This window comes from Giardia intestinalis, chromosome 5 (genome assembly GCF_000002435.2).
Source record: "Giardia intestinalis strain WB C6 chromosome 5, whole genome shotgun sequence".
Taxonomy (NCBI): domain Eukaryota; phylum Fornicata; order Diplomonadida; family Hexamitidae; genus Giardia; species Giardia duodenalis.
Genome location: NC_051860.1, coordinates 1856397 through 1883682, shown reverse-complemented (window position 1 = coordinate 1883682; position 27286 = coordinate 1856397). Strand labels below are relative to the sequence as shown.

Below are 27286 nucleotides of genomic sequence, written 5' to 3'. Positions count from 1 at the left end.
GCTAAGAGAAGGTCTCGTTAGGCTCTAAAGTGTAAATGCCTTGTTTCGTTTCACGCGATAGAAGGGTAACTGTCTTGACAAATGTGGAAAACATATCTTCAGATCCCATTTGCAATGGTTGTGGAGGAACCTTCTTCATTTCGGGCTCTGCATCAGGACGAGAGCCTTGCGAGGAACTGTCGTCAACAGTTTCAGAGCTACCATTAGTCTGATCTTCGCTGTCCTCAGACTCATCTTCAAGCAGATGGCTCGCAACCTCATCATCTTGTGAATGATCCGTATCCGGTTCGGTTGTATGGATAGAGTCTCCTGAAAGTTCCTCGTCAACTGGTGGTCTGTGTTTTCCAGAAGTATCGGTACACGACAAATATAAGGCAGTACTCCAGACATAGGCCTCTTTATATTGTATGGTAATACGATACACTGCAGAGGTGAGGAGGCCGGAGACGGAGATGGCAGAGGGGGTAGGAGGTGGCACAGTGAGGACAAACTTCAATTTCTGTGCAGTAGGTGGGCCTATTGGGACCTGAATAAGCGACTGTTCCGGCGAAACTCCGTCAACATATTCTACGGACCAAACTAAAGGACTTGAAAGTTTCTCGAGAAGATGAAGCTTAATTTCTAATGAAAGAGGCTCTAGGAAGGGTGTCTCTGGATTCAGTATCTTAATGGACGGCGAATCAAAAAGAACAACTTGCTCCATTCCCTGTTCTCTTCGTTTGAAACCGAAAGACAAAAATAAAATTAATCTGATTTGCCCAATTTACTTGGGTTTGCTTGGTTATGTTAGTATGAGACGTTGGCATTCATATGGGCAAACTCCGTAGTCCCAAGTGGCTGGTTCAATTAGTTGTTGATCACAGTCACCACCTTCTATCGACTCCAGCATCTGGCATATGTCGGGCGTTCCAGCCCTACTCTCGTAGTTGGACTCAAAAAGATAGTTAGTGTCCTTGCTGCTGGACCTTGCGAATCCGATATTGCCAGATATAAATGTGTCAGTGCTACGTTGCACGCTTGGAATTGATGCTGTGTTGATGGTGTGTCTATTAGGAGATAGGGAGGAGGCATAGGCCGTCGCTTTCTCCAGTATAGAGTCTATAACCCTGTCATTCAAAGACATCTTTTCTTGTAGAGCTGAAAAATCAAAGGGAGAGCTTTCGCGGGGCAAGTTGTGAGGAAGGTTTGATGCGAAACTGCTTATGGTCTGTGTCTCCTTGGTGCTGCTAGTAAGCTTACTATGGAAGGAGAGGAGGGGTTCATTAAGAGAAAGCAATAGATGCTCTAGATCTCTATCAGACAAGATACTCATAATTAAGAACCTCACCTGCTCCTTGTCCACGTTTTCAATGCATGAACTGAGCGTGAGTATGATGTGCTTAAGGTGTGCTGCGGCTACACAAAGGTCCTGCATAGCATGCATCTGTTTATGTCCCCACGTGGGGTTGGCAAATTGGGTGGTTGGTGCAACGACCGCTTCTATAAGGTCCTCTGTCCATTGATCAAGCATCCTTTGTCCCGTAGTGCAAGCTTTTTCCTGCGTTATGAGCTTAATCATATCCGTAAAGATATTCGAATATAACGGTGGTAGTGCGTTAGAAGGAGAAGAAGAGAAAGAAAGGTCGCAAATTGGAGTATTCAATCGAGAGACATTGATGAGTGAAGAGTAGGATGACCCTAGAACAGGGCCAATCACAGTTTTTGTCCCAGTTCTTCCCACTGAACCCTTTGAGCGATCAGTATAGTCTATAGTTGATAAGATAACATCATCTTCTTGACAGGACACATCGCTGAAGGCAGAGGATGCAGCCTGGCTGATTAGTGAAGTGCTACTTGCCAATCTTGCTTTATCTTGTGGTGTATGAATCTGCCTTCGTACTCCGTTATTGGGTCGAGGAATTGCTGGCAGGTGAATTTGATCGACGGGGTCAGCAGCCTGATGATCTTCATTTTTAGGTTCTGTGGCCAAGTCGGCAATAGAGAGAGACACCTCTGAACTTAGTGAGTGCAGCATGCGTGTCTCTCCCTGGACACACAGTGATTGTGATGCAGACGGTTTGCTTAAGGAGCTAGATTGGCTGCTGATCACCTCATTGACATGTTGCTGAACATGCCTCGAAAACAGCAACGCTTTCGGGCAACTGTATTCTTCTGAGGCCAAATGCTCTATTTGCTGGACTTCTTCCAGAGGATCCACGCACAGAATGCTTTCTTCTGACTCGTACGACTGGCTAACTTCAACCTCCGGTCCATTTGCATCGTCTTGGTATAGCACATGTAACGGCTGCATTTCTACAGTAGTAACAATATAAATGATTAGATCGATGAATAAAGACCGAAGAGAATATGTCTTACCTCTCCCATTGCGCCACTTTTCGACGGTTCCTGTGTTGAGTGCTGCAGTTAACAATAAAGATAACTTATTCATCACCATCTCAGCCGTGGGGTCCGTCATATTACTCGAAGGATCTGCAATGCATAGTCGCTCCCACAGAAAGTTGCACACAGACTTTTGAGGAATATCATAGTGGAGACAAAATCTGTGCAGACCATTTATGCTGTCATCACCTGTCTGCAGCCATTTGTAAGGGGACACTTGCTCGCTTGATGTGGGAGCAAAATAGGTATTTTCTCCTATTGTAACTCTTGGAAGAGTCATGGCATCCCTGCAAACAATGCTAAGAACGTAACACACATTATCATCGTCACAATCGCGCAGGATATCGTGGAGCTGACTCTTGCCAATGCGCTCGGGAACAGTGAGGTGCGTGGGGCTGATGTAATTTCGGACCAGACCAGCTAAGATATGCTTATGGTCAACGACAGAGATCCAATTGCGGATTCGTTTGGCTATTACCCACATGTTTGGGTTCTCTGACATCAAGCTCTTTAGTCTATCAAAAGTCAAAGTGGACTGGCTGCAATCGCAAGTCGAATAGCTTGCCAGTAGATCCATCGGATTAAGATTGTTGTGCGACAGGCCTTTAATGGATGCGAGTACTTCAATCAGTGATGGGCCACGAGTGCGTGAAAGACCTGCGCCACAACTAGGAGCAGCAACAATGCCTTCCATCACACAAGCATTAAGCAGAAGCTTATAATCTTTTTCTTGTTGACGCCTTGTTTTCTTGGCGGATGAATGATCTCCTCTACTTTCACTTGACTGACCAATCTTAATTTTGGCTCTGCCTTTGCTCTTGGTGAAAATAGACTTATATAAGGCGGATAGAACGTTAATTGCAACCGCATCCAATCCGTTAATGAGCTCATACATTATTATTTCACCTGTTTTGGGGTCTACTTCTCCGTTGTACACCATTGACTCCCAAACAACGTCTCCCACAAGGCCTCGAAGAACAATAGATACTCTCCTCAGTTTCGAGGCCAAACTTATGGGTATTTTCTCAGGTGTAGTCCTAGTGTATCGATCATATATGGAGCGCCTAATGATGTATCCCGCATCTACAATCAGATAGCAGTCAATGATGGGCTCTGGAAACAACGGAATAATATGATTCAATGGCATCTTTTGTAGAAATACTTTGGATGACCTTTCTGTCATGTCCTTACAGATGCAGACGGCAGCACAGGATACCTTGTCCATTGGAAGCTCCAGAAACATTCGTTTTCCGGATAGGATGTGCTTCACCTTCAGAGGTGCTACTCTTACAGTCGTTTCATAGAGCATGGCGTCGTCATTGAATATCTCTGCTGTCACAGTGAGCTCATGACTTAAGTGCGACATCCAGGGTATTGGAGTGATCACCTCTGACGGATAGATGATACAAACAGATCCATTCGTCTGTCTGCGGCGCAGTGACCCTGGATGAACGAATTCGCAGTCTACTGTATTGCGAAGCCTATTCCTGAACGTTAACGTCAACGTTACATGAGTCCCAGGCATTCGCTGAGGAACAATGAGCTCTCGTATATCTAGGTGGAGCATGGGGATGTTTTTTCTGGCATTAGGATCAAGTGCGGTTTCCAGTTGAGCCCAGTTTCTGTGAATGAACGATACCTTCTTTGCTAACACATGTATTAGCTTTTTTCTGTTTAGAAACACATGCTACAGTCATGAGCTCGGAAACGGATGTGTAGAGGCCGCTCTATGTTCTCTGGGAGTAGATAAATTTGCTCTGCCTTTTCAAAAATAAATGAACGAGCTTGCTTACAGCTTTTCCCTGACCACCTTTTCTCCGTCGGGCCACTTACGTCAAATAACCTATGCATTGGCGGCTGTTGATGGAGGAAGGCTCTCAATAGGGATTAAGTGCGCCAATGGGGTTGTGTTGATGTGTCATAAGGCAGCAGAGAACCCTCTGGTTGATTACCCTACTATCAGTTTGGTAGATAATGTGTCTCCCAGCCTTGGTATCACATACAGTGGCTTCTCAGCCGATTTTCGCAATCTACTTAATCTTGGTAGAAAGTCTTATGAGCAATACTGGAACGAGTTTCAGGAGTCCATGCCCGTTAATATGTTAGCTCGTGACATAGCATCTACAATGCAAGAGTACACGCAGCGGGGCGGTGTGCGCCCCTTTGGCTGTTCTGTCTTGCTCGCAGGCAAATCTATGGCCACTGAGCACGAGACGGAAGCAAATGGCAGCCGTATTAATCCATACATTCTTTACCAAGTAGACAGCTCGGGAAGCTACTATACGTGGAAGGCGTGCGCTAACGGAAACCAGTCGAGCCAGGCCCGAGATTTCTTGGAAAAGCGGTACAACGAGTCTGTCAGTATCAGCGACGGCATTCTCATTGGCTTGACCTGTCTTCATGAGTACGTGGATGGCGACATCGACGGCAAGACAGTAGAAATAGGAATCATTGGGGATGAGACAGGGGGGCAGTTCCGCCTGCTAGCCGCGGATGAGATCAACACTTATGCCAGGCAAGTGAAGTGAATGATGCGGGATCTTTTCTCGTAAAGAAAAATGAATCCAACTACCGATGCGCCGGAGCCCGCTGTCAAAAGAGACGCCCCAGTAACTGCTTACGCTCCAGAGGATATTTTCCAGAGATTTATCCTCTGCAAAGGGAAAGATGCATTCAACGCACTCCAGAAGGCTGTTGTCATGGTTGTGGGTGTAGGTGCTGTTGGAGGGTTCGCAGCGGAAATGCTTGCCAGGTGTGGAGTAGGGACTATTATACTTGTCGATAAGGATGTTGTTGAGGTATCTAACATTAATCGCCAAATAGTAGCTACAACACAGACCATTGGTGAGTACAAGGTGGACATTATGAAGGAACGGATAGAGCGCATCAACCCATATTGCAATGTCACCGTCTACCGTGAAAAGATTGGCGGAGAGGAGATGAAGGTGTATGCTGCCCAGCATAAGCCCGACATTGTTATAGACGCCATAGACTTGTTCATACAAAAGTGTGAGATCATAGCCTATTGTCTCACAAACAACGTTCCCATCGTGTCCTCAATGGGCGCTGCAAGGAAAAGAGATCCCGGCCAAATAAGACTCGATTTAGTTTGGAATACGACTGTGTGTCCACTTGCCAGGAAAGTGCGGAACAAGTTGTTTGATATGAACATTAGGTCTGGTAGTGTTGTGTGTGTATACACGACGGAGACACCCGTCGAACACCCAAAGGATAGTGAAGGGTATAAACTAAGCCTGCCATCGTTTTCCATCATAACCACAATGTTCGGTGTCTGGGCCGCATATGCCGCTATCAGCTACCTGATCTCAAAGGAATTTCCCATTAAGCAGTGAATTCGGCTTCTTTAGGTCTCTTGCAATCCCTTACTAACTAAATCTTATTAACCAAATCTAGAACAAAGCCGAACCAAAAATAAATGACGTCCGCAGAATGGTTTCAGGCTGTTAGAGCCGGAAATTTAGAGTATGTGGCTACACATATAGAGAACTTGTCATGCAGTATTAACGAGTGTGGAGAGACAGCTTTAATGTGTGCTGTGCGACAGAGGAACATCGAGATGGTAAAAAATCTTATGGATCACGAGAGCAGATGCGTAAACTCACGTGGTCAGAGTGCGCTTATTATAGCAATCATCGAGCACTTTCAAGAGGCAGTGGAGGCCCTTCTTCCCCATGAATATGACATGGGAGCTATCCCCGGGCATCTCAGTCCCCTTGACGCTGCAGTGGATTGTGGAGACGATGACATGCTAGCATTGGTTCTTAAACATGGGAAGAAACCAGCTAAGGACGATTGTTCTGCCAGTCACGCGGCCTCAGGTCAACAGATAAATGCAATCCACAACAACGAAGACAGCGAGAGTATCTCGTCGTGTTTGTCACCCGACTCATTTAAGATTGTCAATGCCGGTACTATTAATACATCCGCTTGCAGGGTACCATCGGATTCTACAGACCTGGACCTATGCAAGGCTGCAATCTGGAGATTGGCCAATAAGGCAATAAAGTCTCACGATGAATTCGAAAGCCAATTTATGGCTGTTCAGAAACGAATGGAGGACGTTATATTACGATATAAGCAGGAGGTGAGAACAATGCGAAGAGTTTTGGAATTGGTTGGGATTGATGGAAAAGACCTCGAAAACTACCTGCAGGAAGCAAGAATGACAGTGGATAGATATGAAAAAATATCATCTCCGCAACCCATCTCCATTTGTGAGGCTATACGCTTGGATTCAGCGTTGACTCCTCCCATACCTCCGTTCACCTCTGAAACACAATGCTCGTTGAGAAAACAAGCAGTAACTGAACCAGAATCTCTCCATAGTCCATGTAGTACCTCTCGAGAAGCAAGCCATCTAACGGATTATGCTCATTCAATGGATATTAACCTTCCACCTCAACATCCGCAGATCCAGGGTTCCAATCCAGCTACAGTAATAAAATCTACCGAACCAAATCTCCCTCCTCAAGAACATTTGCGGATGATGGATAGTCACCAAGCAAATAACAATAAATCAGAGAAAACGCGGAATGACAAGGCTCATACAGTGTCAGAGAGCACAATAGAAAGCTTATTAACAACATATACGTCACTTGACAAAAACCATGTCCTTGGCGAGAAAGGTGGATCTGATGATTTAGAATCACAAATTAAGCTACTCTCTGAAGATATCAAAAACCTGAGCTGTGCAATGGAGCTGCTTGAAGAATGCACGCCAGAGTAGGGTAGGGCTTACAGAGGTTGGCATCAAAAAAACTCCCAGGATTTGCAATTTTTCAGTTGAATGTCAACCAAAGTGGAGGTTCACCTGCGGTGCAGACCAGTCCCTGATGATGCAGAGCAGATAAAGATGAGCGTGTCTACTACCGCTGGAGGAACCACCCTCAGCATAGCAGAAGCCAGAGATTTTGCGGTGGACGGAACTGCTGCAGAAAAGGAGTATCAGCTAGATGGCATGTGGCCGGGCACAACTTCTCAGGTGTTCATATTTGAAAACATAGCGCTCCCCATCGCCGATAAAGTTTTAGATGGCTATAACGGAACTATTTGTTGCTACGGTGCTACCGGATCAGGGAAATCGTTCACCACCTTTGGAGAAAAAAATAATGAAGGTATGGTAACGAGGACCATCAGGTATCTTTTCCAGCAGCGCCAAGCAAGGGAAGGGAGCGCTGAGATTCAGTTTGTTGTATCGTTCCTCGAGCTCTATCTGGATAACACGTATGACTTACTAGATGATAAACCACCTGTACAAAGTAGCACAATGGGCTCATTCGGCAGTACCAGACAACTTGTGGAGCCGGATGCCTCCAGTGCTGGTGCGGAGCCTTCTATCGTTAGCAATGCAACACCTGCAAAGCAGCAGGATTCCAAGATCCTACAGCTTCGTGAGACAACAACCGGCGCTGTGTATGCGGAGGGGCTTTCTGCTCATCCAGTTTCTTCAGCAGATGCTATGCTTGCACTGCTTAAAAAAGGTATCAATCGAAGAGTAACGTTTGCAACGGCAGCAAATGAACGCTCGTCACGATCCCATGCTATTTTCTCTGTTGCAGTTGTTCAAAATGATCGGGTAAATGGGACAACCCGGTCTTCTGTCTTGACCTTTGCAGATCTCGCGGGTTCTGAGAGGTTGTCCAAATCAGCGTCTGATGGAACAAGAAAGTTAGAGGCTGCTAGCATCAATAGAAGCCTCTCTGCCCTTGGGAACGTTGTCCAGGCACTGGCAAAGAACTTACCACACATTCCCTACAGAGATTCTAAACTGACCCGGATACTCCAGCACGCTTTAGGAGGCTCCTGCCACACTACCATGATATGCACAGTGTACCCATTGAAATCCAATTATGATGAAACTCTATCGACAATACAGTTTGCACATAGATGTAGAAATATCATTAACCAGCCCCGTGTTTCAATAATTGATTTGTCTTCAGCAGATCTGGAGTCTAAGGTAAGGCGGCTCACGTCTGAACTGATAGATGTCCGCACGCAGTTATCAAAAGAGGAAGAATTACGCAAGGCATTGCAGGGCCGTATTAATGAGATGGTTGAAGTGCTCAAAGAGACAGGTGAATACACCATTGGTCCCAATGGAGAAATCATTGATGAAGACGGAAATATCATAATGGGTGCACGGCCTACCAGTGGTAATACTGGAAGTCGTGTTGCCTCTGCACGACAATTAGAAACATCGGATCACATAATTAGTAGTCCCAAGAGGCGCCGCTCCGCCTCTCATACTGATCCAGCAAAGGCTAACAAAGCCCTACAGAACTCACTTAATCAGGTTCAAGCAAAGCTGGATCAACGATCAAACGATCTCCTGGAGGTTCAGGCTCAGAGTAGACAGACAAAAGAAGCCCTTCTCAAGCAAATAAGCGATCAGAAGCAGCAGATCTTGTCCCTGACGAGGGAGCTCAGTGCAACGACCCAGAGATTTGACGCCACTGTGGAAAAGATGCAGAAGCAACACGATCAAGAGATAAAGCGTCTTCTTGCAGACACAAAGGAATTGTATACTAAGAACACAGAGCTCATAAATTCTTTGCCACGTATCGCACAAGAGTACGCTGAAGAAAGCAGAGACCAGGCCGAACTGGAATCTAAAATTAGGTGTGCGCTTGAGTCAGAAAAGAGTACCTTTGCTGTAGAACTGGACTGTATGATGATAAATCAACGTGAAGAACTAACCAAGCATTTTCAATACGAGCTTAATATTCTTCAAATGAGATTGAAAGAGGTCGAAGAGAGTAGCTTTGTAGAGCGGGAGAAGCTCATGGAGCGCTTTGACAAGCTCCTGCAGATCTGCATGTGGTTTCAAAGGGAGTATGGAAAGTCTTCGAATGTAATACATGAATGCTGTGAGGGTAAGCATGCAGCTATTATTATTGGCGGCTTACAACCATGTAGTAGGCCCCACAGCCGTCCGATGACTGGACCTGCACCCAAAGCTCGCAGTGGTTCGGCATACACGACAACCATTAGTGATCTTACCGAGAACGTAGAGAATAGTGAGTACAAGAACAGCGGAGTTCAATATCTTTATAAGTCTGATGGGCAGACAAGGGCGGTCAGTAGTGTCCTCCAGACCGTGGATGGACAGCAGACTAAGAGCATTTTAGAAACATCCCATGAGCTCACCTCTGATGAACAGGCAATGGGCTTAAGTGAGTCCGTTGGAGGCTATGCTTATGGTGGAACAGCTGCGCATCTTCCTGGCTATGTTCAACAGGCTCCACGGCAACCGTCTCAGCATGCAGCAATAGTCCTACCTCTGGAGCTCATGCCTGTTCCTGTTCCACTAGACTATGTAACGTTTTTGCGTAGCGAGTACGAGGATCGAGAGCATGAGCGCGAGCGGATCGCAAGCGAGGCTGCAGGGCCCGTGTCTCCTCCTCGGGGAGGAACCCCCATTGTTACCACCCCTTCTATGGTCACTCCATCAAAGCCCCCAGGCTCAGTAGGATTGAATATGGTACGGCCTTATTCAAATTATACAGCAAAACCGTACGAATATGCACTGTCCTCTTCGGGAACGGTTAAGAAAATCCGTCCAAAAACGGCTCCCAAGCCTGAAAAGTTTATCACGTCTCTCGGATCTCCTAGTGGACGGACAGGCGACCTACCGGCTATGTGTGTTATGGATAATCTAAATACATACTCTATTGCCCAGACTCAGCGAACAAGAAGTGGCTCAATATTGGTACAATCTAAATTGAACAGCCTAAGCAGCCTTGCACGGACAAGTACACAGCGCCCCAGCAGCACCACCTTTGCAACTAGAACATCTACGCTGAGTACGAGGGTACCCCCGTCTCAAACGGCCCATTCAAGCGTGTCGAAAAAGAAGGCCAGAGACGACCTTGCTCTGTCCAATTTGCATGAGAGTCCATGTCTCAACATCAGCTCGATTAATAGTACCTCAGAACAACCGTCAAACCTCACGACTGAGCAATTCTTACGGTTTGAGCTTGAACGGGAAAAAAGAAAGTCACAGCAGCTGCAACAAGCGGCTATCTACCAGCAGCACCTTCTCAACTCAAAAGTAACATCTGGAGTAACCAAAAGCCTTACAAGACAGTCACGGATCGAAATATACCATAAGTAGCTGTCTACGAGTTTCAGATTTACATGCGTTCAAGCATACCCTTTGGGGGATACAACACAAGCAGAAAATATCTGCTGTTAGTTTTATAGGGAACTTCACAACCAATTATTTTTCAAGAGATGAGATTCAAAGAAGAATAGAGCTATAATGCGCTTGATAGGTCTATGATAACATTTTATATAATATCTTGATTGTTAAAGTTATCCTAACAAATGCTTTTATCTTTGGGCAAAAGGTAAGACTGGATTGCCAAGATTCTATCCTTAGTGCGTAATAAGTAAATATAAGTAAATAAAAGGTGTTCTATATGCTTCTTACAAAAGTAGTACTCTCTAAAGATACCTTTGTAATAGAGATTGCCCTGCATAAATTTGATTACTCGCTCTTAGAGAGATCTCGAGGAGTACTGGTCATTGTGTCTGGAAGCCCCATTAAGTTAGAGGGTATGGACAGCCTCGTGCTATCGGTGGATGCACGCTGCAGCTCTGCTTTGATGTAGTCCAACTGAGAGACGGAGCGTCTGTACTGGCTCTCTAGTTCTGATAGGCGCTGCTTAAGTTGATAGTTCTCCTCCCTGTACGATCTTAGTTGATCTAATAGATTATTATCGATAGATGTGCTGAATACAGGATCGCCAAATTTCGATGTGCCGCGTTGACTGCTCTGCTGTGAATCAACTGTCGCCTGAAAACTGTTAAGCTTTGTCTTAGTGACATATAGCTGCTTTGATAGTGTATCATTGTTTGCCATCACTATGACAAGTTCTTGCTGAAGGCTGTTAATAGTTGCGTCCCTTTCAACGATATCGGTTAACAGAGTTTCACGTTCCTTCGCAATGTTGAGTTCCATGAGCTGTGCCATTTCGGCGACTGCCTCTTGGCGGGCATTTTGAAGCTCCTCCTGAATATCCCCGCTTGCATTGGCCAATGCAGTCGCCAGGTTTTCAAACTCTGTTAGAATGCTGTTCCAGTACGTGATTGGTATAAGTATGCTGTCTCCTTGAATCACAAGAGAAGTAGGACAATTAGGGAAGCGAGTAATGTCCTGTGCACTACTGCATTGAGATAGCGTAATGTTTGTATCTGCTGTAGCATAAATAGTGCCAGTAATTTCTGGACTAGGAAGACTGCCCCCATCCTCTATAGCAATATCGGTGGGGCGAGCGCGAGAAGAACGCGAAAGGGACTTGCCCATGGACCCAGCCATGGACGCCGCCGTTGTGCTAAGCACGCCGAGGCGAGAAGCTGTTTTAGAATAATTCTTAACCGACTTGGCGACGAGACCGAGTTGGAGTGTCTCTTTGTTACTGAAAAACCCATCTACCTTTCCGTGAAGATTGAGAAAGATAACTGCGTTGCACGGAAGGGAGAAATCGCTTGCAGGCTGCAGATATGGACGCAGAGCCATAGTGAGAGGAGAAGAGCGGAAACTCACAGAGGTCGTCCGTGTGCAGTTGAGGCTCTTCAGGTCCTTCATAGCCCGATCGAGCATTAGCAACGACGTACGGATGAAGCTGGATTCCTGCTGAACCTGTTTAGATGCCCCGGGCATGTGTGGTTCACTACCAGCTAAGTCGACGACTGTCAGCCCTGATGCCTGGCCCGTGGCAGTATCTAAAATTCGAAGGAAAACGATACAGTGTGATCTCGAAGACATTGTGTTCAGTGCTGTAGATGACATCTCCCTGTTTTGTAAGGCACGTCGAGTCAGAGACAAGCAGCTGGCTGCAGAATCGACATCTATCCATTTTCTTCCGGGAAGAGGATCCGTCCCTGCGCCGTGGAGTTTGAGAGGCTCTCCTTTATTCAGCAGATCCATGACGTTATTCATATATATTTGTACCACTGAAATGCTCACCAGTGCAGACTTAGCAATGGCTGAGATGTCAATGAGCCGATACAAATCGTTGACTGCCCGCCCATAGAGGCCCGTGTCCTTTCCTTCTCCAAAAAGAGTGTATGTCTTTCCTGCAGATGTGACTCCATATGCCAAAAGAAGCATAGGAACGCCACACATCACGCGATAGATGTCATTAGATATGGTTTCATAAGCGTTATCTTGGGTGGAAGACGGCCCCAGCGCAATATCAAATGGATGAGATGTGACTACCATTGAGTTGGTGGGATCACGGGCCGTAATTACGTTGTTTGATGCCGTGATGCATGCCGGGTTTGGTACTACTTCTCCAGGGAGAAAGGGTCGAACTCTTGCTATAACACGGATACGGTTGGACACACTCTGACTGCCCTGTAGCTGGGATGCCTGGAGCTCCTCAGTTGTTAATGGAGAAGTCATCGAAGCTTCAAAATTTCACTGTAGTTTTTGCCTCTTCAAAAAACGAAATAGTGAGATTGAAATGAGGCGCAGGTCTGGAGCAGACGGTCTTATCGCAGAAATGTGCCGTAACTCCAGTGAATTTGACGACTCACTAATGCGTACTGACGAGGCGCTATTTGTTTGGCGCTGCCGAGTCTGTGGTGAATCTGCTCAATCTAAAAAGGCTTGCCCGTCTTGCAGTATGATTCATTGCACTAGTTGTTCAGAAATTTGCGCTGTTTGTTCTCGAAGAGTGTGCATGCTTTGCTCCTTGCTTTCAGGAGATAGCTATCATTGTTTGGATTGTTATAATAGCAAAATTGATTACACTAAAAAACGGAAGTAGAACTGGTTTTATGCGGCGGATATACCTTGCAGATTCTCGAGACCTTTTTCACCGTAGAGATCTGCGGAAGGAAACTCAAGCACAGCCTTTTTCAGGCCTCCCTGACTCTACTGGCGATGGTTTTTCTAAGCATCCCAAGGGAGCGTCTACTTCTTCCAATACTCAGTTAACGCAACTCGATGAAGCTACCCTATTGTCTATGTGCAATCCAATAATGGCCTCTCCTGTCTTCGATCCTTCTCGCCACGGCACTGATGTCTACGAGCCTCTTGTCAACTCTCTTGCTGAACTTGTTATAGAGCTCGGCAATGAAACAGCCGTGTCTCTTCTTCTACACTTTCCCACACTAATCAATGGGGTTATCCGCCAACTAGCTTCTCCAGATCGAACCATAAGACTCCACTGCCTCCAATGTATCAACTGTTTGGCAGCTAATGGCAGCTCTCTTTCTACTCTTTTTAATTGCAATATTCTCCCTGTGCTGAAGCTACTCCTGGATCAAGTGGCTTCTGATGAAGTATTAGATGAAGATTTGCTGGGTGCAATTCTTCTCTGTTTGCAGTTCCTTTTTGATGTTAAGGACGAAGCGTTGTTTTTCACTGCCATAGAAACCGGCTTTATTGCTACATTTCACGGAATTTTGATCAAGCCCGCCTTCCCCATGCGGATTAAACACCACGTGATTTATGCTGTGGGTAACTTAGCACAGCATATTGAAACGGACGAGTGCCACCAGCTCCTTCTTCCAATCATCCCTGCCGTTATTGACGTGATGTACTCGACAACTGTGTCCGTTATTTTTGATGATTGCTGCTGGATCTATCACTTTATCACATCCTCGTACAATCTACCAACCGTTGCATCTATCCGCACACACCTTCTTGAGCAAGGAGTTGCTAATCATGTCATTAATTATTTGTACAAGCTTCCCTTAGCAAGCTGTAGACCGGGGTTATACTTCCTTCGTAACCTTACATACGATGAGCAGACGGCCTTGGCCATTCATCATGCTAACTCACGGTTCGTGCCGTTTTTGTTCAATAGTGTGCTTGTTTCTAACCTAAAGGTTCGCGAGATAATCTACAATATTCTTCAATCTTTGTCATTGGTAGATCTTATGTTATCAGTCCTTATGGGGCATAATTTGCGAAAAGTGATCATGCAAGGGTTGTGCACTAGCTCTACAAAGATTGTCCACAGTTCTATTCTTATATGGGGAAGACTCTCACAGTCACCGCTGGTGTCACTAGATTACGATGTTGACGAAATACGTGCTCTCGACCACGGGTTGCGGATGTCGTTGCGCACATCTCAGGATAGAACACTTTTAGCCGGCCTTCACCTAATCCGCTGTCTCATTGAAGAAAGCGATGGATTGATAACTGAGCATTTCATAGGCCTAGATACATTAACTATCATACATGATTTGACATGTTCTCCAAACATCGAGCTCTCAGAGATGGCAAACCAGCTTCTTGCCGACTACTTTCCATCTGAACCGCCTTGAGAACTTTAAATTCTGGATTCCCTGTGGTGACTCCCGGCGTCAATCCCTGCTCCATTAATAATAAAATATCCGCAGGGAATGTCATTGCGCTTTATCAAGGAGCTTGAAGCTGGTAATTTTAATGAGGTTGAAAAGATTCTTGTTGACACCCCACATGTTCTTTCGGCATCCAAAAGCCTGATGGCATATGGCAGAGCCAGGAAGATGCTTTCAGACCCTGAAACATATCCTGGGGTGACCGAGTATCTAACCACTCTCGGGCTGAATCCAGCATTTGCAGGAGAGTTCGTTGAGAATGATCAGTTCATTTCCTTTTGCAGCTCTGCATTAAATCTAAGCGAGGCCAATGCTGTCTATAGCGTGCCTCCCATCTTTAAGGTCATGGAAGCAATGGTATCTTGTTCACCACAGCTTAAAAAGGTAGTCTCCCAACTTCTTCCTGCGCTAGGGTCATTTGTGGCACAGGCGTCTAAGGACTACATTAAAGCAGGATACGCTTTTCTCATCGCCCAGATATTAAAGCATGGTGTCCAGTTCTCTACGGAAGTGCTACGAGAGTTGGCAGACATGATTCGGCAAGAGCTACGAGCATGTGCAGACTATTCTACTCAAATTCTTTTGGTTGAGATTCTTCTTCGAATAAGGAATCGCATACCTGACGTTAGTGCTATCGCCTTCTCGCCGGCTATACAGATGCACTTCAATTCCTTGACAAAAATGAACTTTCTACGCACCATAAACACTCTCATCTGTGCTATGAATGATGAGTTTGGGACTATAGGCTCTGGGGATGTCTTTAAGGTGCGCTATCTTCTCTATTCTGGTGGCACAATAAGCTATGATAATACGAACCTGTCAATTTCGTTAGGCGAAGGCATAATATTTTGTGGGCGTATGTCTCTCTGTACTATGCTTCCGAACATAGGGCTAATACGTCTTCCTTATGATATTCTCAGTAAGATGCAACTCAGCTACCGCAAGTGTCTACTTATAATTGGAATTAGCATGTCCTCTCTCTCCATCAATTCCCCCTTTCATGTTAAGCTTCGTGAAGCCCAGCAAAGTAATCTGGACCAAAATGTGACACTGCGGTTTTCGATTCCTAATCAGGACGATGTTTATGCATTCAGAGACGAGGTTGGATGCCTCATTTCTAGCACACGTCTTCTCGCTGCAAGCGCTGCATCTGCCAGCTCTTGTACTGCAACTGAGCAATCCGTAGACGAGGTTGCTGGCGGACTTAGCTTTTGCTCTGTGGAAGCCATGAGCCAGATGTCTCAGTTAGCACTTTTAGATGAAGATAATGTGCAGCGCGGTGCGCGACAGACTGACAGAAGATCCTCGATCTTTTTGCTGTTTGTCGATCGAAGCCCCAAAAACCCAAAAGTTACTTGTCTGACGCCAAGAACTCCACGCATGGAACTTCCTGAACGATTTCATCATTCTAAAACCCCACAGATTCATGCAAACTCCCTCGACAGTGAAGATCTGACGCAGAAGAAAACGATCACGAACCTTAATGACATAAGCATAAGTAGCATAGATCCGGATGTCAAAACTCTCAAGAATGACCATGTCTACCCGCTTGAGAAAGACAACCATTCGTTTACTATCAATACAGGGACTACACACAGTAAGCTCCATGTACATGACATTCTTCCTCCTGAGCTGGCAACGGCTCTTCCTCCAAGTTTGTGCACACAGGACAGAACAGCGACCCCTCGAAAGGACCTAACCGCAATCAAGGCTCGCCATGCGACAGAGCTGGTGGAGTTTAAGAAGAAGCATGCATTGAAGTTCACTGTTCTCAGGCAGCAACTTCTTCAAGATAAGGACGCGATCTTGACCATAGCCAACGAATTCACTGCCGAGATGCAATTGGGAATAGAGATCTTTACGGATACAGAGCAGGACATCAAGGCTGCCATGTCCATGTATCACGACGAGTCTTCAGCACTTCTCGAGAGACACAAGCGAGAGCTTCTCCTGGCATCTGCAATCGGACCTTGTAGCAACGGTCACCAAAGTAGCCGTGAAGCCAAGCGTGCCCAACTCCAGTTTCTCCGCCAACAGCGACTCTCTAAAGTTCCTCATGATTAGGTAAGCACTCTGCAACATATCTTTTATTCAATAAATTATTCTAAACTTTGCTTGTTAAAGAAAATTGGCTGTAAGCTGTTTTCAAGAACGGGCTGAACGCCACAAAAGAATTGTCCCTGCATCACCCTGTGAGAGTCATGCTGGACCACAGTAAGTAGCATACTTCCTCTCATTACAGCATATTAGTCTGCCAAACTTAACTGACAGGGGTTGTTTTCCTTTTCAAAAGGAATCATTGGAGATTTAGGTCCTTATCTAAACGCTTTCAACTTGGCATGCTTGTGGCGTGATACCCTGGGTAAAGCTGCTAAGATATCCACCAAACGTATTGGAGCTGCGTTGCTCGTTAGCTGGCCTCCTAATGTTAATTCCAGTTCCAGAAAATTCATACAGATCTATTAGTAGCTCTGCGAGAACGCCGAATGTTATTGCTCCGTCTCTTGCTGTGATAATTTCCTCAGCTGTGTTCTGGAATCCTTGGTACCGCCCACACACCGCGCCGCATTCAGTCTCCTCCTCTTCTTCTCTGGAAAGGCCCCATGGGTGTCTGCTATTGCTAGAGTCACTCTTGCAAGCTGCACCACTGCATTGAGCTGCTATGAGTTTCGGACTGTCAGTCTGTATAGAGTGACTAGGTGGATATGTGCTGCATCCATAGGTAAGTCTGTGCTTCTTCAGACGTGCCAGAACCGTGGGATTTCCATTGAGGTTTTCTACACACCAATTCATGGCAAAGGTGTTGATATCTTCCTTGCGATAGATGTGCCACTGTGGTTGGCAATGTGCAGAGGATGAAGGGGAATCAATCAGTTCTGCTAAACAAATCGCCTCTGCGTTAATATCTATAGATATGATAATCTTAATTGGAGGTACCCGGTCGGCTTCTGCACGGGAATTGATTATATTAGCTTGTTTGCAAGCGGTAGCAATGCACTGTTCTGGGGGCACAGCATTAGATTGAACACTCTCAAGAAAGACGAAACGAGACTGTATTGCATCCGTCGAAAACTGAAATAGATTCTGAAGAATATTGGTCACCTTGCAGATATCGTACAATCCTATTAGGAAACACCCTATCCGGAAGCTCCGCTTAGTCTTTTCGCGATATTCTCGATCGAAATATTTCAGAAGCCTGAGCTTTTTATGATAGACCTTTGACACCTCATGCTCCTGGTCAACCATTACAAGAAGGCGTGTTTCGATCCCCTTTTCCAGAACTTTGTCAAGTGACTTGAGCCCCGGATGAGGGACAAAAATGTGGCTATTGCTTGCTGAAATCATTTCGCTCACATTTGTGCTGTGCGGCGCAGAAAGAGCAGAGCCATAGCCAATTCCGTAGATAATATACCGGCACTCTGTGCGCGAGATGTGTGTTTCCGTGGCCATAAATCCGCACCCACACATGTAATGCTTGTTCAGGTGTTCAGCATATGACGCGGATACCGGCTCGCTGACCATATAGACCCGCACCCCGTACAGTAAGAACACCGCAGCGCTTACCTTGGCAAAGTCCTTGGCATGTGGAGACCAATCATAACCTATTCCAATACCGTGTATTTTGAGTTCTGTTTCTCCAATAACTCTTAGACAATAGTAATAGATTGACTGCGCCGTCTGAGCAATCACAAGCTCGTTAAGCTTATTGAAGCCGGGCCCATAATCCCCCTGAAGGCCATGAGATTGTATCTCAAGCCTGTTTCGTGGATCGAAGTCTTTTTGTATTTGGGCATACGACTCATTAGCGAGCATCTCCAGTGCTTTGGCCCTAGTGGCCGGCCAGAAGTCCAGGTCCAGCCAGTCGTTTATCAGTTGCTCTGCTTTGTCCTTTAAATTGATCATTTTATTTTATTGCAGGTGTACGTTTTACAAGACGGCGTTTACTTGATTCATAAGATCGTAGACTAAGTATATTAATCATACTAACCATAGTAAACATTTGAGTAAGCTGTTAACAATTGTGAATCGAATGTAAATTAGACGCCCTGATTAGATTATGGCCTGCACTTGGCGGCTCGCTTAAGGTCGTCCCCAGTCTTTGCCGTGCGTATGTCACAGCACTGGCAGCGAGTTGTGGAGACAGGACTCTGACACGAGGGGCACAGATGAAGACTAGTGAGCTTCTGGGTCTCATGTGTGGTCTTAAGGCGCAGCTTCCGAGTTGACCGAATTATACGAAGAGCCGCGTCGCTGTACGCTGGTCTGGTACAAAGGTTGGTTAGGAAGCTTCTTGGCTTACCGCGTAGTGCCGTTGTTGCATAAGGACACTCCACACTAAAGTAGTCCAGGCGTTGTAGGTGGGCGTATATGACAATGTCTCGCTGTGCTATATTGCAGAGGGGCTTTATGCGTGCCACCCCTTGATTCAAGTCAGATAATGGCTCGCTGCACCTTACTAGCTTTGCAGCGTCACCTCTGATTAAGTTCAGTAGAACGGTCTCGGCATTGTCGTCAGCATTGTGCCCGGTAGCCACCTTTGTACATTGTGTCTGGAGACTCCCGTAAGAAAGAGAATTTCGTCGGAGGATACCACAGAACGAGCAGGCAGTTGCTGTCTTCGCCGTTGGCTGTGGCCGGCCCGTGTCGTTAACGTCCTCCAGATCGGCCTTAAGTGGGGCAAATGTATCAGTGCATGAATTTCCGTTCACAGTGTTGACAAGTTGGTCTAGCGTACGTCCGTATCGCTCTTCAAAGCCCACTATCTCCAGCTCATACGGATACTTTTTATGGAGGCGCTGAAGACACGCTAGCGACTCGCCGCGATAGCCTTGGATTCCTTCGTTGACTGCAACCATAACAAAGCGAACACCATCGTAGACATCCTGACAACGAAGCCGCAGGGTGTGTAGAATATGAAGCATAACACTCGAGTCTTTTCCTCCGCTCACTCCAAGAGCGATGCTCTCGCCCGGACGGACCAGGCTGTGCATCTCCACCGTTCGCTGAACTTCATCTTCGATTGCACGGAGAAAGCACTTCCTGCAGAGGCGCTTAAGGGTCATGGAGTGCCTAATCATCGGTGTCCCAGTACCACAGCCCTCACAGTTCATGGCTTTAAAAAATCTACTCGAAGACGTACCACTCAATCAGTGGAAGCTTTTGGAAGCGCTTTTATTCCTTTCCTTGTTCTCTCCACGCAGTACTGCACTCCAAGGCCGGATTTGGGCAGATTTAGAATCTGGGCCGGGCGCAGTCTGATGCCGGAAGATTGTGGACAGGCCCGTTGGAGTCACGGCACGTTCAACATAGCGTTGGTATTCGCCATCACTCATGTATCTACGCCACGTGGAGTTTTGTTCGTTCCATGCAGAGTTGCAATCCATAAATAATTGACCAGATGCTCCTAGTTCATCGCTCGGCTCAACACTAGTGTCTTTGCTACCTCTAGAATATTCCAGATGTCTTTCATTACCTTCTAATATTAAGTTATTTAGGACATCGCTCGCCAATTCAGCTGCGTCCCCTGGTAAAAGGTTTACCATCGCTTCATAGTGTGCCTTTAGACTGAAATAGAGCCTTCTATAGTGTCGTAGCTCCGCTTCAAGTAGCTCTGTATTAAGGTCATCTCTATTGTTCAGTATTTGCTCCTGTTCATATTCCAGACCAAGAACGTGCTTCTGCATCATAGAGAGGGACTGCTTCTCATTGTCAAGTTTCTTCAGCGAATCGTTAATACCTGCAAGATTACTCGTCATAGAGTCAATGTACTTCTCTGCTAACACAGCACTTTCCTTCAAACTAGTACCGGTGCCGAATAACTCATCACTATTGTATCCCAACAGATTCTTGCCATCTTGAAGTAGTTCACAACTAGCTTTACTATCTGCATTACTCTGTACTGTATTTAAGTTCCTCATCCAGCCTTTTAAGAGTTCACGCATAGATAAAATCACCTTATCTTTCTCCAACGATTGCTTTTCCAGCATCATGGCCCTGTCTATCTCCTCTTTTAACTGTTCAGAAAGGGCTGTATTTAACTTTCCATTGATCTCGGCCTCTTCCCGGTGTCTATATCTAACCGTCTCCAGTTGTTTCCGTAATTGTAGAATTTCTGCTTCATGTGTATAGATTTTAGTGTTAAGGGTCTTTATGTAAGACAAGATGCCCTTGTCATCTCTTCTCTTATTGATGAAGGACTCAGTGCATGAGAATGGCTGATCTTTTAATGAGTCAGACTGAAGCAATGTATCAACGGAAATATGGGGATCCATGATGTTGCTAGTAGTGGTGATTTGACTATTATCTATATTATCTCGTTTATGCAGGCTTTGTATGCAATATAAGACTATAGAGAAGATGGTTCTTCCTAGGGTGTCGGGCAAATCACGTTGCAGTAGCTGATGAATGGCTTCTTCAACTCTGGGGAATATGGTAGAAGGTTGCTGACACGCAATTATAGATTGCAAAAACGATAATACACTATTAATAAGAGAAAGCTGATAGGCAGTAGAAGTATCCTCGGGCTGTTCTAGCTTTTCAAGTACGTTAGCGAGATACTTAGAATTGTTGAGATGATCCTCAGCCTTCTCTACAGACTGGGCTTTTGAGTCATAGTTTTTAAGAACTGGTAAGCTCAGTGGGTCTTTTGTGAACAGATAGGAATATCGAAGTAGTGCAGGTGCATCATCCAAAATGGAAGCAAGGTAGAACATCGCCCGATAGTTCCCATGCGTCTCTGCCATCTTGAGTGCCTGCAGTACGCTAGTATGCGAGTGAAGAGTGATTCCATGTTCTTCAGCCTGGTTAGTTATTATCTCAAGTACAATACGAAGACAATTGAAGGCAAGTCGATTATTCACCTCGAAAATAGTAGTACGGAGAATAGTTTCTAGCTCATCTTGTGATAGAGCAGTCTGTGGAGCAGTAAGAAGGCATTTCAAAGCTCGAAATGCGCGCATGTTAGAGGCGAGTAAAAAGCTAGATTCCCCGGAAGCTCCTTTGGCCTTGACATATTCTGGTGCTACACTAGCAAGATCTTCATCATACCCTTGCTCTAACTGAAAAATCCATGTCTCTAAGGACAATCTTTGAGGCTCCATGTGTAATTTTTTACATTCACTTTCCATTTTCCGCGGCGACCTGATACCCGACCCTCTCACCTGCAGCAGCCTCCGGATCCGCATGCCGATAGAAACGACTCGAAGCGGGATCCGGCAGACACTTGGCGGGATGATGGTACTGCAGGCGAAGAGGGCCCTCGCGCTCGCCGCCCCAGTCGATCTCCCTACTAAAGAGCAAGCGTGTGGCGGACTTCTAAGACGGTTGCCGCTATCACTGAACCCTCTCCCCAGCTGGGCTAGTCGTCAAATGGGAAGTGGCTCATGAACGCATTATCTCGCCTTTTGAGGCCCGCCTTGCCTCTATTGTATTGTCCATGGCGCCAGGAGTTATGGAAGACACGCCTGCACCTCCTGACTGAAGAGCTTTGCCGCGGGCAAGGCACCGAACGCCGCGTCCTGGGAAGCCTCCCGCCTCAGGCTCATTCAACTGGAGTCTCATACGCCAAATAAGGCATTTCATTTCCCTTTCCACACCTCCATAGCTTACAGGCTGTGTTACATCATGCTGCACCAGATGACGCCTACGCCAACATCCCCAGGACGCTGAGAGAGATCAGAAGGCCTTCCAAGTCCTCTGGAGGCGTTTAGATGCAACTCCTAGCTCTTGCTCTTGGGAGACCTCGATAGGGATCAGCAATCGACACGTAGACTGCGAGCTATGTAATCAAGACCTGGAACAGATGGCCTTCGTTATCGACAAGACAAGAACAGGTGATGGAGCTCCGTTCTCCCCGGATCCTGTGCTCCAGAGGAGGCAGGGCTTCCAGTCACTGACTGCCCCGATAGGAGTCATGCGTCTGCTGATGCTTTGTGAGGACCGCATGGACTCCGACTCGTACCTATACACTGTGGATGCTGCTGGTCTCTCGAGGGAGATGCTCCGACACCATAGCAAGAACAGGAGCCTTAGGTGCACATGTGAGAGCTTGACACGGGACATAGAGCTAATTCAGGCCTCATTTAAGAACCTGGGGGCGTTTCACACGCTGGAGGATACCAGGATTGGGGGAGTCCCCATCATCTGTTGCCCCAAATGCTTCAGCACCAGAATGGCGAGTAGGAGACATCTGGCTAAAACGAAACACTCTGTGCTGATGTGGCACCAGATGGTAGTCACTCGAGCATATGCTCGTTCTGCACTGAACCCACCGAGGTCAGAGAGCCGTCCAGGTGCACTGCAACACAAACATCGAGTGTAGAGCGTAACTGCGTGAAGGGATGGGAATGAAGAGGAGAGGGACATCCTTTTCAGCACCCACCCCATAGCCATGCTCAGGGATGATAAAGACCCTTCTTATAGAACCCCAGTCAAAAGAGGCGAGAGCACCTCGTGAAGCAAATGAGGTGTGCTTTGTCAGACTGGTGGGTCGTTGATATATGAGCAACAGCCACCAGAAGGCCTCTAACAGGGATCAGATTGTCAAGTGCGTCGAAGACGCCTTGATGAAGAACAACTGCCCTCGGGTCACGGGCTTCTCTCCTACAAGAACATTCACAACCTGGACTCTCTAGAGGGGATAAAGGTAACACGTGAGCTGCACTCTAATACCCCAAAGTGTTACCGTGGCTGGACGACAGGAGATTGTGCTGGTCACGTGGTGAGAATCTTCATGCGAACTTCCAGCCAGATCAGACAATAGTGAGAAATAGCTAGTTTTCTCGTAGCGTGCCTCCTCTCTGAACAGGACTGGAGGTGCCTGGGATGCTCTTCTAGAGTCTCGGTATCGAAGGGTCCATGCCAAGTAGCAGACCCTGTACTGCATGGCATGAGAGCTTTTAGGACGTGTAAATACCCGTGTGGCCGTAGCGACGCGTTTCCATCCGCAGGTACCAGGGCACGTCGGTGGACAGCGTACACAGTGACTCAGGCACTCTACGTGTGGTCATGTCCTACAGTTCCTGTAGTGGGCTATGGACAGCCTGATAACCAGTGTTCTATAGCAGCGCGACGTGGGATGGTGCGCCCAGCAGCACACCACATCTATGGTCTCAACGAGGCTTTACAGGGTGCAGTAGGGCATCCGAGCCAACTGAGCATTGGACTGGGCCCTGGGTGGGAGGTAAGGGCTCCTGTGCACGACTGGGTTGCTCCCAGATAGAATAGGGTATACAGTGAGCTAGATGAATGCGATGCTGTAAGGTATCCACAGCCGCATAGATTCATCCGGTGGTGCCGCACTGGATGTTGGGAGGCACACTGCCGACAGGTCAGGGAAGCTTAAAGAGTGATAGTGCCATTTTGCTATTATTATGTAGTACTTCGGGGCATGTAGCTAGGGAGGTATCCCCTGATGGTTGGGAAAAGGGCAGAGCTAAGTGAATAATGACCATGCCCATCATGAACAGCTCTAGATGCTACCCGATCACTTTCTAGAAGTGCATATGTCTCGGATAGGTGGGAGCTACATTCAGGGCCATGTGCGGATAGAAGGCAGCCCAGCGACTGACGCTTTGTACAACCTCCTCATCCGCTGCCTGAGCAGCCAGAAGCCAGCTTCGATATGCAGACGGAAGCTGCGAAGAGTAAACTCATCGTGGGGTCGATTGTCTGACACTAAAAAATCCGGAACAATGACGGCAGCCATTGTCTCCCTAAGATGATGTATTATGCGCGGTATCAGCTTTGGCCCTCTAGATGGGTAGTTTGGGGCATTCTGCACTAGCCTTGACTTCTGAGACGCTAAGACCTGTGAATAGCACAGAACGAGGCATGGTATGTATAGACGGTGCGTTGTCTTCATGAATGTGCACTACAGCCTCCAAATGCACGCAGCTAGACCAGAATGGACGGATCAGCTAGCTTACACAGGCGACCTGCCCACCACCATGTTTGCTGCGATGAGGGGCTGCATCTACCCAACAGACTGAGCAGAGATTACAGCAGCTTCTCTACTGATGCATGCATGGCCATGCGCCGCCCTAGTAGGTGGTGTAGATACTATAGTATCTACCCTGCCTGTTGTTAATAAAGAATATCAGTTAGTCGCACTGGACACTCTTCTAGGAAGGCATACAGTCTCTATGGTTGCAATTTCACCAGTTGTAATGACAACTGAACACTAGGAAAGGTGCCATAGAACGATCTGCTGCCTTTCAAGGTGAGACATAAATCCACACATAAGCCAAAAGCAGAACTCTATACATCGATTGTTATGATCTTAGTGCGATGACCGGTTTGAGCTATGATACACTCCTCACTTATCTATGTACTCGTTTGGATCCTCGCTGCTAGTGTTGGACAGGACTGCGAGGGGGCCTGTCTCTGGTTGCGTTGACCTTATGGTATCTAGTCCTTGGTGACACACCTCAGCGGATGAGGATGTTATTCGGGTACTCAAAAGACTATCCGTGCATAACGGTTTCTGGAGAGCCGGTCCGCATGGAGAATATAGGGTGACCAGCGAATCAGTGAAGTAAGACTGGCGTCAGAGAGGCCAGCTACTAGCCCGGATTGCAGCAGAGACGCCTGTAGCGCCTCTCTGGTCTCCGAGTGGTAAAGATCGCGGGGTCTACAGATAAGTTGAAAGCTGCTTTTTGATTTTATATATTCCTAACAGCGTAATATTTATCAGCGGCCTGCCTCGTCTGAAGTTGAAGAAGTTTACCTTCTCTCCGCATATTGGCGAGGATCTATTGTAGAGGCATGCTGTGCAGGCTGGTACCAGTCGGCGTGGTTGCTGTCCACAGATTTCTCACCTGCGTCTTCTCATGGCAGATGATCGCTAGCAGCGCTCTCAGCTCACGTGGCTAAGTCTACGGTGCATCTCCACTTCGGCCAAGGATTGTATACGTATTATATAGTCTGGATTGCTCATCAGCCAGGATAGTGTGGTCCACTCCTGTTCTCTGCTTGCCTATCTCGTGCAACCATTTATTAATGACCTTTCCAGATCAATGGGTACTTCCATCAGTTCTGTAAAGGCATACGTCACGCAGACGGCCACTACAAGCCAGACTCCTGTCTACCAAGGAAAAGGGTCAATAGATTTATCATCTGGGCATCCGTTATGTCCCTTATACAGATCTGGCAGGTCTTGGGCTCCTCAGCGTTTCTTCGTAAGTCTCTGGCTGAAGCCCGTATGCATATCGTTACTGACAAGCGCCTTAGCTTCATCTGACCACTTAGGGCATTAGATCCTTTGCCCTGCACAGTGGGTATGCTCAGCGTGGGAGGTACACAACCAGCATCAGCTTTCTCGGCTCATTGTCTGAGTAATACTGTCATTGCTTCTCAATTTAACTAGCAACTCAACTAATGGTCTCAAAAGCAGATAACAACTCACCAGCAGGTAGTCAGCAGTGACCGTGACGCGTACTTTCGCTAAGGCGCAGACTTCTAAGCAGGAGCATGAGGTAGGCCTCTGCCATTCTGTGGTCCTGTTAATTCCTCGGATAGTAAAGATTGGAACAGCTCAGGCTAGCATTGGATGCATCCGGGTCTCTATCTATCTCCGTCGTCTGGAGTGTGTTTGACTTCATAAACTGAAAGGAGCTGTACCGTGCTCGTGCCTGCAAGCCTCAGCTAGGCAGAGCTATATCTCAGTTGTTGCGTGGGGGTAGCCACACGCCCCGCAGAGCCTGCAAGGAACATTGTGGCCCAATAGAGCCTTTTACCTATCGAATGCAAGCTGTGACCTCATAGGCGCAGGCTTTCTTATAGTAACCAGTCAGCTACAGAGTTCGTCCACTCGTATAAACCCAACGGATGGAGGGCGATATCAGTCTCGTCGATCGTCTACAACGCACAGCAGTCGAGTCCTACAGGTGGACAGAGGTCATCCAGCCCGCATCAATAAACATCGATAGGAAGCCTTCACAACAATGAATGAGTGAGTACAGTAGCCATTTTTCTATTGAAGATTCTCCAACCACTGAGGTCCAGGACAGCCTCCTACAGGATTCTTGGCAGGATCGTATCCGATGCATGTTTGTGGCACTCCCGCTCAAGGTGTGTGTTGCTAGACTTTCACTTCCTACACTGGCCTGTGAACATTGAGCTCTGGGCTCTAGCGGGGCCATGCTGGAGATCACAAGGATATGGTGTCTTCGGAGACTATTCGGCTTCCGTAGCCACACAATAAGGATCTACTTCTCGCAGTAGCATCACAGAGAGGTGTATAGAACCATACCACGCCCTCTACCAGGTGACATGATGCATGAATCAAGAGGTAGGACGCTTGCACCGATCGGCATATCTACCATGATCAGACACAGATTGGCCCGAAAGTAGCAGCTAAATGTTGTTCGACTCCCTTATCAGTGGATGGGCACCCAACTACCCTGGTACCCACACGAGGCCACGCTGAGTATGGGCCTGGTCACTGGCTATCAAACCAGCACAGTCCCTCTGGATCTCGTCTCTCATGAAGACAGCCTAACACAGAGAGCTCTGTGTCACTCACATCAACAGACCAAGGTACCGCAGGCCTGGGTGCTTCTGGTACGAT

General features: G+C 46.9%; 13 protein-coding genes across 13 annotated transcripts; 7 read left to right on the top strand and 6 right to left on the bottom strand.

The window, feature by feature from the left end:
- Position 1: 1 nt before the first annotated feature.
- On the bottom strand, positions 2-703 carry GL50803_0033433 (ASF1 like histone chaperone; the record flags this gene model as incomplete). The annotated part of the gene is made up of 1 exon (XM_001708051.1): positions 2-703. The coding sequence occupies one exon, from the start codon at positions 701-703 to the stop codon at positions 2-4; it is 702 nt and encodes a 233-aa protein (XP_001708103.1).
- Positions 704-781: 78 nt separating this feature from the next.
- On the bottom strand, positions 782-3946 carry GL50803_0015416 (uncharacterized protein; the record flags this gene model as incomplete). Its single annotated transcript, XM_038045824.1, has 1 exon — positions 782-3946. The coding sequence occupies one exon, from the start codon at positions 3944-3946 to the stop codon at positions 782-784; it is 3165 nt and encodes a 1054-aa protein (XP_037902233.1).
- Positions 3947-4154: 208 nt separating this feature from the next.
- On the top strand, positions 4155-4907 carry GL50803_0011434 (20S proteasome alpha subunit 2; the record flags this gene model as incomplete). Its single annotated transcript, XM_001708052.1, has 1 exon — positions 4155-4907. The coding sequence occupies one exon, from the start codon at positions 4155-4157 to the stop codon at positions 4905-4907; it is 753 nt and encodes a 250-aa protein (XP_001708104.1).
- Positions 4908-4937: 30 nt separating this feature from the next.
- Positions 4938-5732, top strand: GL50803_0011436 (Molybdopterin biosynthesis MoeB protein; the record flags this gene model as incomplete). Its single annotated transcript, XM_001708054.1, has 1 exon — positions 4938-5732. The coding sequence occupies one exon, from the start codon at positions 4938-4940 to the stop codon at positions 5730-5732; it is 795 nt and encodes a 264-aa protein (XP_001708106.1).
- An 83-nt stretch (positions 5733-5815) lies between these two features.
- GL50803_0011438 (Ankyrin repeat protein 1) lies at positions 5816-7126 on the top strand (the record flags this gene model as incomplete). Its single annotated transcript, XM_038045672.1, has 1 exon — positions 5816-7126. The coding sequence occupies one exon, from the start codon at positions 5816-5818 to the stop codon at positions 7124-7126; it is 1311 nt and encodes a 436-aa protein (XP_037902232.1).
- Positions 7127-7186: 60 nt separating this feature from the next.
- On the top strand, positions 7187-10513 carry GL50803_00112729 (Kinesin like protein; the record flags this gene model as incomplete). The annotated part of the gene is made up of 1 exon (XM_001708055.1): positions 7187-10513. The coding sequence occupies one exon, from the start codon at positions 7187-7189 to the stop codon at positions 10511-10513; it is 3327 nt and encodes a 1108-aa protein (XP_001708107.1).
- A 375-nt stretch (positions 10514-10888) lies between these two features.
- GL50803_0011442 (Kinesin-related protein) lies at positions 10889-12808 on the bottom strand (the record flags this gene model as incomplete). Its single annotated transcript, XM_001708058.1, has 1 exon — positions 10889-12808. The coding sequence occupies one exon, from the start codon at positions 12806-12808 to the stop codon at positions 10889-10891; it is 1920 nt and encodes a 639-aa protein (XP_001708110.1).
- A 61-nt stretch (positions 12809-12869) lies between these two features.
- Positions 12870-13175, top strand: GL50803_0011443 (uncharacterized protein; the record flags this gene model as incomplete). Its single annotated transcript, XM_001708059.1, has 1 exon — positions 12870-13175. One exon carries the CDS (start codon positions 12870-12872, stop codon positions 13173-13175), a length of 306 nt encoding a protein of 101 aa, XP_001708111.1.
- A 10-nt stretch (positions 13176-13185) lies between these two features.
- GL50803_0015418 (uncharacterized protein) lies at positions 13186-14682 on the top strand (the record flags this gene model as incomplete). Its single annotated transcript, XM_001708060.1, has 1 exon — positions 13186-14682. The coding sequence occupies one exon, from the start codon at positions 13186-13188 to the stop codon at positions 14680-14682; it is 1497 nt and encodes a 498-aa protein (XP_001708112.1).
- A 78-nt stretch (positions 14683-14760) lies between these two features.
- GL50803_0011446 (uncharacterized protein) lies at positions 14761-16782 on the top strand (the record flags this gene model as incomplete). Its single annotated transcript, XM_001708061.1, has 1 exon — positions 14761-16782. The coding sequence occupies one exon, from the start codon at positions 14761-14763 to the stop codon at positions 16780-16782; it is 2022 nt and encodes a 673-aa protein (XP_001708113.1).
- A 255-nt stretch (positions 16783-17037) lies between these two features.
- Positions 17038-18621, bottom strand: GL50803_0011448 (Phosphomannomutase-2; the record flags this gene model as incomplete). The annotated part of the gene is made up of 1 exon (XM_001708063.1): positions 17038-18621. The coding sequence occupies one exon, from the start codon at positions 18619-18621 to the stop codon at positions 17038-17040; it is 1584 nt and encodes a 527-aa protein (XP_001708115.1).
- Positions 18622-18773: 152 nt separating this feature from the next.
- Positions 18774-19829, bottom strand: GL50803_0011449 (Cytoplasmic tRNA 2-thiolation protein; the record flags this gene model as incomplete). Its single annotated transcript, XM_001708064.1, has 1 exon — positions 18774-19829. The coding sequence occupies one exon, from the start codon at positions 19827-19829 to the stop codon at positions 18774-18776; it is 1056 nt and encodes a 351-aa protein (XP_001708116.1).
- Positions 19830-19865: 36 nt separating this feature from the next.
- On the bottom strand, positions 19866-21818 carry GL50803_0015419 (uncharacterized protein; the record flags this gene model as incomplete). Its single annotated transcript, XM_001708065.2, has 1 exon — positions 19866-21818. The coding sequence occupies one exon, from the start codon at positions 21816-21818 to the stop codon at positions 19866-19868; it is 1953 nt and encodes a 650-aa protein (XP_001708117.2).
- Between the last annotated feature and the right edge of the window lie 5468 nt (positions 21819-27286).